Source organism: Pseudopodoces humilis, chromosome 4, assembly GCF_049639895.1.
Source record: "Pseudopodoces humilis isolate 2021_Gansu_Grassland_sample_001 chromosome 4, ASM4963989v1, whole genome shotgun sequence".
Classification (NCBI taxonomy): domain Eukaryota; kingdom Metazoa; phylum Chordata; class Aves; order Passeriformes; family Paridae; genus Pseudopodoces; species Pseudopodoces humilis.
This window is the reverse complement of record NC_142203.1, coordinates 66961666-66972601: the sequence shown is the minus strand read 5'-3', so window position 1 is coordinate 66972601 and position 10936 is coordinate 66961666. Positions and strand designations below refer to the sequence as shown.

The 10936-nt window shown below is 38.3% G+C and overlaps 1 protein-coding gene across 3 annotated transcripts in view; it reads right to left on the bottom strand.

Moving 5' to 3' along the window:
- Nucleotides 1-3766: 3766 nt before the first annotated feature.
- Nucleotides 3767-10936, bottom strand: part of NPR3 (natriuretic peptide receptor 3) — a 45398-nt gene continuing 38228 nt past the window's right edge. For all 3 annotated transcript variants that reach the window (XM_088054578.1, XM_088054577.1, XM_005527990.3), the window contains one exon: nucleotides 3767-10726. In XM_088054578.1, coding sequence (XP_087910704.1) covers nucleotides 10725-10726 — 2 coding nt within the window. In that variant the 3' untranslated portion in view covers nucleotides 3767-10724. The remainder of the gene's footprint in view (nucleotides 10727-10936) is intronic.

The window sequence follows — 10936 nt, the reverse complement described above, 5'->3', positions numbered from 1 at the left end:
AAATCTATCCTGAGAACAGACTAAAGCCCTCACCTCCTCAATCTACAATATGCCTTTTTCTCATCATTACCCAGTAGCTGAAGTCCTCCAGTTTAATTTCCTGTACTCATCAGGCTGTTGCTGTGCTTTTTGTACTCCTTCACCAAATTGAGGGGTTTATCAATCTGTTTTTATTTTTATTTTTATATAGACACTTTGATGTCTGAGCATAAGAGATACTTCTTTAAGTATTTTTTTCTTAAGTAAGTAGGTATTTCTTATGCTGTTATTTCAGCTGATTTCTCATGAAACTCTGCAGTAACCAAACAGGAGCAAGCAGGGTCCTTTCATTTGTTCTGAGGAAATCTTGCACAGCAGGATTTAGTCTGTGAATTCCTCCTCTGGACCCTCCATCCTGTACATGCAGCCAAATACTGCAGAGGAGTCTCAGGGTACTCCATGCTTTGAGAATGCCCAAGCAAAGTCCAACTTAATGGTTACTGGCAATGCTGTTTTGCAGGGATTATACATGTTTATACATGTATTTTATACATGTTTATACACATGTTTATACATGTGTGCAAGGCCAGGGACAGACAGTGCTACCAGGACCTTCTCACTATCTGAAATTCTTCATTATGGGAGCAGGCTGCTCCCTCTTCAGATGGCAGAGACATTATTCCAGACCTTGATTCAGGCATCTAACTTGGCCAGGACACATTAAGTCACAAGCAGAGGGACTGCTCCTAATACTGTCATTTTAATAAATACTAGTTACCAGGGCTGTAGCAAGTGCCAGATCATACCTTTCTTCTGTAAGGGTTTAAGAGGGACTTAAATCAATGTTTCTGTCAAAATGCCCCTGTGCTACAGTGAAGCCTGTCTTCTCACTCTTCCCCTTTGAACGTTAAATAATGACAAAAAATTGCTCTGCTGCAGAAAGAGAAATAAAAGGTGAGAAATGTTTGTTGTCATCTGGTAATCAAGGCATTCAGATTACGGGGAAATTATTTTTAAATGCTTTTACCTGAGGCATTCTCATTTTTTATGCAACAGTAAATTGAGTACACACTGTTCTACAAATAGCATGTTTTTTTCTCTGAGGAGGTAGAATGACTGCAGTACTGTGTACCTCATCCAAATGCAGGATGCTGAGTTTCATCCAGTCACACCACTACTGCTCTAACACCAGGCAAGACAGGAGGAAGAGGCACAAGCACCCCTCCTCTTATGTGCTTTATATGGTTTTAAGTGTGCTTTTAGCCTGCTAGACACCAAAAGGGGAAGCTTGCTGGCTGACAGCACAGCGGTGGTTGTTGGCCTTCGGAGGTGCTCATGTGGTGAGCAGCTGGCACCTGGACTGCTTTCATATCACAAAAACACAGGTGGGAGAAAACCAGAGCTTACATAGACATGTGCTTCTTATGTCTCCTGCCCTGGACAACTATGAATACACAGTTACAATTTTTTCCATCATCTTATTTTTGAACTATATACACAGGTATCAAAAACCTAAATTAAATGGCAGTGTCAAGAAGTAATTGACACTGATAATAAACTGCCAGACTTGCCAGAACAATTAACTGGGGAAAGGGGAATATGATTATTTTTTTCTGAGGACTAAAGACCATCAAACCAACCCTCAAATGACACAGAAAGACTTACCAAGAGTAGCATATGTACACAGGGAGAGCCTTTTTGGCTCATACAGGCTTTAGAGATTGCAAATTATGGCTATTCCTAGGAGGAAAGAAAAGAGGTTCTGTCAGTTGTACAATTACTTTTTATTGGCAGTGCTCTTTCAACTCAAGAAAACATTGGCTGAGGTTCAAGACCAAGATTTGGCTCAAATGCCACCACAATTTTTCAGAAATGTGATGAATGTTCCTCAAGAAATAGTTTCCTAAGGAAGCCACAAAAATGTGTCCAGCTAGGTTTCAGGATATCTAAAATGATATCCAAAAGTTGCTACCACTGAAGATCAATTGCCTTAAGTAATTTCACCAAATGACATTTTTACCTGTCAGACTGGCTGATGCTCTCTAACAAAGGGATCCCTGACACATTTGGATGAACAGTTTCATAAATGTTGATGTATGTTTATCTCTACACAGTTCATCACACCCATTTCAAGCATTTATTTTGAAGGATAAGCTATTAAAAAAAAAAATAAATCAATCTAGTAACAGTGGAAGACAGTCCTGTCTCTGTGAAGGTGGTGACATGTTGGCCTGAGGGTCATGTACTGAACATAAATTCAGTCACTGATCTCTCATGCCTGAGTGAAAATATCCCCAGGACTGAGAGAAAATTTCATTTCAGAAAAGTTGATGAGACTTTTTTCAGTTGCTGTCAAGGAAGGCAAGATGTCAAAAGTCTGTCTTCCTGCTGTCTTCCCTGAAGATGTGTCCCTACAAGATAGCAGGGTTAAAGCATTAACCATTCCTACTCAGTTCTAGAAAATTTAGAAAATTAGCAAATATTAGTAAACTGATCTTTAGCTTACCCTGACCTGAATCTTAAATTGCTAGAAGAGACTGGAGATGTCTCATGTAAAACATCTAATTTTGTTCCCAAAACACCTTTAATGTTAACTGAGTTATCTAGAACACAAAAGCCTATTTGTAAAATTTTTCTATGATGCTTTGTACAGAAATACTGGGAAAAGTTTTAGGTACTTACAGAGGATTCCTGTCTGTATTGGGATGAAGATATAAAAGCATAACCATCAAGCAAAAGCAGGAGAAATAGTAATTTTTATTTGTAAAATGTGCATATAAGTGTATCTATAAGGAGGCAGATTTAAAATAAGCTCAAGTCTAACAAATATTGGGAATATCTTCTACAATTTCAGAAGATTAATGACTTTGGACTTTTAATCAGCTGTAAAAACTAGTATTTTTTTTTTTTTTTCAGCATTGAGTTAATTAAATGTAGTGACATATTTAGGTTTTTACCAGTGAAAGGCACTGCTGCTAGGATATTAGTTCAACCCTCCCCTAAATGAATGGGCCTCTCAAAATCTGTGCTTTTACTCTGCTTTTTTTTTTCCTTTCCTGGGCTGCAGAAGGGTCCATAGTTAACCCAGAGGATGTTTTTATCTCTCCATCAACTCTCCAGTGAATTCTTAATACTTGAAGTTTTGATACGAGTGTGATCAGATTCTTCTTCCTCACACTCATTTCCAGTTATTTCAGGTTATAAAGGTCTGGCATATTCTCAAAACACAGATCTTAAATCTGGCAACATTTCTCCAACAGATACATGCATACAGAAAGCACAAGGCTAGACAAAACAGGATAATGTGAAGACTGTATTTAATAACACAGGAAAGAAACAGAATCAAATTCCCCAATTTTGATAAGATTGCTGATAAGAAATGAACTTGTAACTGAGTGAAATATATAAGTTTTGTCCCTCTGCAGGCTATAAAAATTAATGCTTGCTAGTTAAGATTTCAATGCATTTCAATAGTTTGGTTCATAATTACTTGTATTTCTAGACAACTGAGAATAAACGCAAAAATATTCAAAGTTCATTTGGAGTTCACTGATTAAAACCTTTCCCAGATCTCAAAATACAACGGTTGAGCTTTCGTCCCAAGGAAAGGTTAGATTGATTCCTGATTTAATCAGTTGCTAAGCATTATTAAAATCAGTGGCTTATACAGTTTCTTAGACCAAGAATAACCCTCCTGTTATTAACTCTGTACTGTCTCACAATACTTTCTTATGTGGAACAGACCATGCAGTAAATAGATGACAAAAGACACCACAGAAACAGGTGATAACATATTCCTATGTCTTTAATGGAAACATTTTGTTACAATTTAGGTTATGTGATATTCTTGCATTTTTAAAAAGTGTGAAAGAAAATGCACAGAATAAAGAGTCAAAGGACGCCAGTGAATGTAAATATTTTAAATGACCAAGTCATAGAAGAAATAAAACACATTACACAAATAAACAAAGGTTATATCCACAGTCATGAATACACACTCTCCTCTACACAAAAACAACAATAAATAAAATCACATTATATGCAGATAGTTCTACTTACATCAGTACAATATAGTGTGCAGCTTTCCTTTTGTTTTCTGCTCACCTGGTACTAGGTTTCTCTGTTGTCCAGTATTTTTCCATTAATAGGGAACAGCATCACCGTAAAAAGGGAGACAAAGTTTCTGCCCACAGTGTCTATCCTGAGTCCCGTTAGTTTTTGACTGTTACACCCTATGCACAAGAAGTACAGCAAATTCTGCCCATTGCCTTCATCCCACCTCTCCAGGTTTTCTCAGCACTTTCAGACCTGCACATTAAGACTCTCTTTTTTGGGAGAAAGAGAAGTCCAGACAATCCCCAAGTAGAAAATAACACGGCTGAGCTCCTTGTGCCTGCTGCCAGTGCACAATATCAGCAAAACCTGTGCTTGTAGTTGGAGTGTGGGGGGCAGAATTGTGTGTTCCCTATGCATACCAGTTGACATTACAAAAGAAACCCCTAAAATAAGATTTTTTTTTTTTTTTTAATACCCATTATGGTACATTTTTGTTGCTTGTTCAAGTGTCCTCTAGAAACATTCATGTGACAGAAACACCAAGGAACATCACACAGAGTGGATTTTAACCTTTCAAAGATTTTTCATTGAATGAAACCAGCTAACATTTCTGAATATAGCTTAACATACAAACTGTGACAGTGTCAGATTATTCAGAGTAATTTGTCTTTGATTCAGAATATTAATTTAGTGGTTTGTGAGAAATTTTGAGGGAACTGTAAGCCTCTCCTTTTCTGAGAGTTTTTATACGGTAAATTTGATTTATGTCACTTAGCACCTTCTAAAATGTAAATCCTGGGAGAAGTAATTGCATAATAAAAGTCTATATAATTATACACTGGACACAACTAAACACTAACCCAAGAAAGCCCCAAAACTGTGGCAGTCTTATCTTCTTGATCAAAACCAGCAATAATTCCATTAAAGGTCCAACATTAACCTTTTTCCTTTCTTCCTCTATGTGTGAGATAAAGGGGGAGCTGCATTTATGACAGACTTAAGGCTTCTGTGGGGCAAACCACAGTGCTCAGGCTTTCTGTTGTTATTCTTTAGAAGAGAACAGACACTACCAATGTCTGCTGCACAGCTTGCTGACCCTGCAGACAGCCAGGTCTGGAGTCTCACAAATAGCTATTTGTTTTAATTTCAACAATCACTTTCCATCAGTCTCAGAGTTCAGATGTTAAAAGGTATCTGAGAATGAAAAACAGTTCAGCCCTCAAGCCATCTGCATTAATTTCTGCCTCTAAGCAGGGATATGCACAGTGTACTCTTCAATTCTTCCACTTGAAAGGTTTCACACACACATACAAATCTTTTTGTGCTTTCAACAGCGAGAAAGGGGGGGGAGGAGAGGTGACACACACACAACATACCTGAAAGCAAAATTTTTCCCAGCATGTCCTTAAAAATACATTCCAAGCACAACGCCTGTGTTTGTTTGTTTCTAAAAAGGGCTAAAACTGACTCCTACAAATCAGGCACCTGGAAATTTGTCCCTTTACAGCTCACTGTTGTGAGGTGAGTTACTAAGGCACGTTGCTAACCAACAGAAAAGCTAATGTACCACTAGAAATGGGTATGTCTGTTCCCATGTGCCCTGCCTTGGGGAAGGTGGTTGTTAGACTTGACACCATTTTATAGCAAAAACAATAAGGATTAAAAAAAAGCCCAACAGGTAATTCTAGGTCCAGAACTCTGATAGTGGCTGGCATAGCCATAGACCAACACAAGGTGTGTTGACAGCTGAGCAGTGTCCAGCAATGAACCATGTCTGAAATTACATAAAAACCAACATTCTCAGTGAAGAAGGAGCATTTCTGACTAAATGATGGGAAATGGCTGTCTTCTTTTCAAAGTACTTCTAAACTTAGACAAAAGAAAAAAAAAAAGGGTAAATAAAGGCTGTTCACTCTACTCTTCGAGAAAATGAGGAAAAATTACCTTGACTGCTTTACTGAAAGAACCAGAATGCCCACACGGCTACACTCTGAAGCACAGAGGAGGGCAGTGAAGGATGTGGAACTGTCTTGAGCTCCGGAAAAGGTGGACTGAATTGCCAAAGAAATTTATGACCAGGACTATTAGCTTCCTGTCTTTGATGTCTATTCTTGGCTTTCCAGGAGCACTATGGCATTCATGAGCTGAAAACATCACTGGAGCCAAGGTCAGCTAAGGCTGATGCAGCCTGTTCTACTGCAAAGCTGAGAAACTCACTCTGAACTGCTTCAAGCCTGAAGAAACTCATTGAGGGCCCGAATTTACTTCCACTGAATCAGTAAGAGGGGTTTTTTGTCAGCTTAATGTGTGATTGCAATTCTAAGCCAAAAAATGAATCAGAGATCAACCTCCCAGTAAAATATGTCAGGGAGAACACTCTTTATTTTGTCCAGCACAAATGATTTCTAAGCATTAGCTACACCTTAATAACTCTCCACTGGAAAACCCCAATAAAATACTTCCAACAATGCAATGGCGCATTGCTTATGAGCAAATTGAAAATAGATCAACATGGTTTATTTTCAGAAATTAATTAATACAATTCTTTAATAAACTGAATTCTGTCCACAATCTTCCAAGGTGCTCTCAATCACACTCACAAGTTTTAGCAAAGACTGAATGTTTTCAGAGCTCAGCTGGGTGTGGTCTTCAATGAAGCACACTAGAGCAGGAGCTGGTAGTTAACCAGGGATGGTGGTAGTCACAGACAACTCAGAACACACAAACTGTCCATAAACAAAGGTTTCAGAACTACCAGTGGCACAGGACCTAGACATCTGACTCTGCAGCTGTGGGTTTCAGGAAACCAAATCACAATACTTCAGAAAGTTCTGCTTCATCTTTGTCAATTGCAGTAGAAACCTCGGTGTTGAAGTTATGAGGGTAAAAAGGCAGAAAAACTGTCCATAGAACCTTCAGGAAGAGGATTCTGAGGTGAATCAAAAATTAAGCTGACGACTTTTTAGTAATTTTAATAAATACTGAATTAGCAGAATTTGTCAAACTGAGCATAAACCACTATATATGTTCAATTTCAATTTAACAGGCACAGCTGTAAAATTTAGCAATAAATATACATATCCAGCCTTTCTTAAATTCAAGCACACGGCCAATCTCCCTTTGGTTCAGCCATGGCCAGGGTCATACCCTTTGGTCCCAAGTGGGCAAAGCACTTAGAAGCTGAAGTTGAGCATATTTTAAGTGTGTTCTGAAGTGCTGAGCTGAGCCAAGGGTCTCCTTGTGCTTCTCTGTAATACAGATGTATATTTGTATTATGGGTAATTTGTTGAAGCCAAAAATGTAGGTTTTGAAAGCTCTTTTGATAATCAATTATTATTATTTTGATTACACATTCCCTTACAGAGTTTGGAGCCTAAACATTGTGGCATTGAGCTAATGCAGATGAACCAGAAAGGAAAAGTGCATTAGCCAGTAAAGAATCTCTCTGCTGAATAATCTAAACTTAAGGCAGCCTCTGATCTATGGTCCATGGAAGACTTGGGAACTATTAGCAAAAGGTCTGTGAAAGGCAGCTAAGAAGAGCAAGTTTATTTATGCTGTGAAGGAATCTACTTAGGTGAAATGTCTTAAATGATCTCCACACTTCCATGGGAAAAACGCATATATTTGTGTGCATTGATTTGCAAACATTAAACCCCATTGATCCAAAATGCTCTAAGGTGCAAAGAAGGTTCACCCCTTGGGAGGTGCTGGGATGCACAGTTTTGGCTAAGCCTAGGTCAGCATCCACCAACAGACATCAAAGAAACGCTTCCTGAGGTCATGATTTAAAACCCTACACAAGAGTTCTAAAGGATCAGAATTAATATTTTTTTAATTATAAAAATGACCTTTCACTATACTTTTTTTATAGGTATCATAAAATGACATAATAAATACACTGTCCTGAGATTTTATTGTCCCAGCCAGATTCCCTGTCTTCTGGTGTGACTCAATTGTGCATGGCACAGGAAAAATGCACATCTACACAAATGTCTTGATTCCTAACTAGCCACTGTTTGAGTATTAGTGCATACTGCAAAGCAAGTCACAACAAAAAAAATTTCCAAAAAAGCTTATGCTTCAAATCATATCCTCTTTTCTCCACACATTTAAAAATTTTCCTTGCCTTTTTTCTGTGGCAGGGTAGTCATAATGGGTAAAGGAAAGTCAAAATACTGAAAGGCCTATTTTCAAAACCAGAAGTAGATCAAAATTGATTTGAGAAGTATCTAAAAAAAGTCCCAAGCCTTAAGCTTGCCCAGGGGCTAGATAAACTCAAATGCTTGGGGAAAAAAAAATCCAGAAAATTATCAGGAAGTCTTTTTTCCTCCCCAAGTCCATAGCAGTATGATTTCTGCTGTAGCCTACTTCTGGTGCCCATGATATAAAGAGAATACCATCCTTCTCTGGTGCCCAGAAAATAAGGAGAATATTTCTGAAAACTGTCCACTGATCAGTGCTGCTTTGGCTAAAGCACCTTTGTAGAAGGGACACAGGCCCAGACTGGGAAATGGGGTGCTGGAAATCAACTTGCTGTACTGGAGCTGCCCTGACAGCCACAAAGGTTTGCCCTGTGGCTGCCTGGGACATAGGACAGTGTATCACAAGGGCAGGTGATGATGAACCCTCCATACGCTAAGAATAAAGTTAAGTGAATTAGGAAAAAATACATGTCCAACAAGAAATAAAAAGCAGCAGAAAGCAGGCACAGCAAGGTTCTTGTTCTTCACTCCCAGGTGTTCCAAAGTGGTTTCTCCGAATTGGTAGTCTGGCTTTTTAGGGCCTAGAAGTTTTGTAGAAATCATGTAGAGACAGTTTTGAGATTAACTTTCAAGTCTGACTAGAGCTGCTGAGACCGGAAAGCTTTGCTTATGAAATCAGAATAGAATAAACCAAAATATTTAATGGACTCTTAAGAACCATAGTTATAGCTCTGTATCCCCACTGGCAATACTTTTATGGTTTGTCTTCATCACATTTACAGTAAGTACTGTTCATTTGTAGACTAGAAAGTGCAAAGCTCTCCTTTGTCTAGTATAAAATAACCTGTCAGTAGCTAATTCAACACAGATTCAGTTTTGCTCCTAGTAAAATAAATGGCAAAATTTCCAGGGATACTGATGGCAGCAGGATTAAAGTCAGCCTCAAATAGTGTTTTAACACGATTCCTGAAGGTAGTTCCTTGGGTGTTTAATGTTGTACACACATGGATAGTTAAATCTCACTTACTTCTATAGGACTCTTAAACATGTGAAAAATGCATTATTTACAGCATCAGGGTGATCATCACATAGACAATTCAATAACTGCATTTGTGTTTTTTAAGTAACTCTTTGAATGTTGCACATGCCTGGAGAAAAATGTGGGGCAAAAAGTCTACTACCATTCACAAAATCATTTCTCCTCCCCTAAATACTGGTTCTAAAGTGTATTTACAGCTGTTGAATTCCCTGCATATTACTCCTATCATAAAAAATATGTCTTCAAAACATCCTCTTCCTTAATTTTTAATCCTACCAAAGCAAAAATAGATACTTTAATAGAAAAATACAAGATTAAAAATATCCTAAAAAATAAAATGGTAGCATGAAATGTCATTTTTACATACAAAAAAAAAATCCCCTTTTGAATTGCATCAGCTATACAAATACTTTCATATTTACAGTTATGGATGCAGTCCCGTGCTCAGTGAAGTTAATGGGATTTTGCCATTGACTTCACTGGGAACAGGAGCAGGCTCGACATGGACTACATCTGCCCCCCTGAAAAAGTCATGGCAGTGAACAGAAAAGAGTGTGACAAAGCACATATAAGACTGAGGAATTAATCAGTCCTCTCCAGAGATGTGACTGTCTTTGCTGTCACTATTTTACACATGTGAAACTCCTCATCCTTCACTGGAGATTTTCCTAAGTCCCACCAGCTAAGAGGGAGAAACAGTGCTTTTGACTGTGATGCCACACAAACAAGGAAAGAATGGTTTGTGTGTTTCCACCTGCCTGACTTTCTCAGTGGAAATAATTACAACCAAGTGCCAGTTCCCTCCCAGAACTAAGGCCCGTACACCAAATTTCATATCCCCTGTTATCTATGTCAGTGATTCAGTGATGCAGGATCATACCCCAAACGAATCCCTTTTTACCTTTTGACAGCAACCAGCACCTGTGCCTCTGAAACCATATTTGATACCCATGGGTGAGATGCAAATATGGAAGAAGATGGTAGAAGCTAATAAAAAAGAAATTAAAAAAAAAAAAGGGAACAAAATGAGGCATTCCCCATCAACCAAGATCTGCTAGCATTCATAGCCTTAGGAAATATTGTCTTTACATATTAAGTACATCCTATAACATCAAACTACATAATTTTTTTTTTCTCATGAGATGAAAGGCCATGCGGCATAATGTGATTAGTAAATCATTCCTGAGCTTCTGAAAGAAATTAAGACAAAATTACTGCTTAAAAGAGTGAGTTCTTCAAGAGCCTCTTCTTTTTACACTGATGTCTTTGGTTGTGTCCTTTTCTCTGATTCTTTCTTTTCCCTAGGAAGAATGGGATTCTTTTACAGCTTCTTCTTTATGCAGCAGAAAAATGAGATCTAATGGAGTCTTCACGTAACTGCCGATGTTTCCCCATGTTACAGTCCTCCTGTCGAGTTCGTCTCTCAATAGTTATTCTGTATTTCTTTCTGCATGAAAGGAGAGGAACAGAATGAGAAATCCTTCTCCAGCTACAGGCTAACAGACTTCCCTTATGAAGAATGCCTGTAGGGGACAGCTGGGTGCCGTTTGAAAAATGAAACGTGGCAGAATGTGAAACCCTGGTCAAAGATTAAAGTAGTTTGCCTCAGAACATTTTACCCGGCTCAAGAATGCCTGTTAATTTCTACATGGCAGTC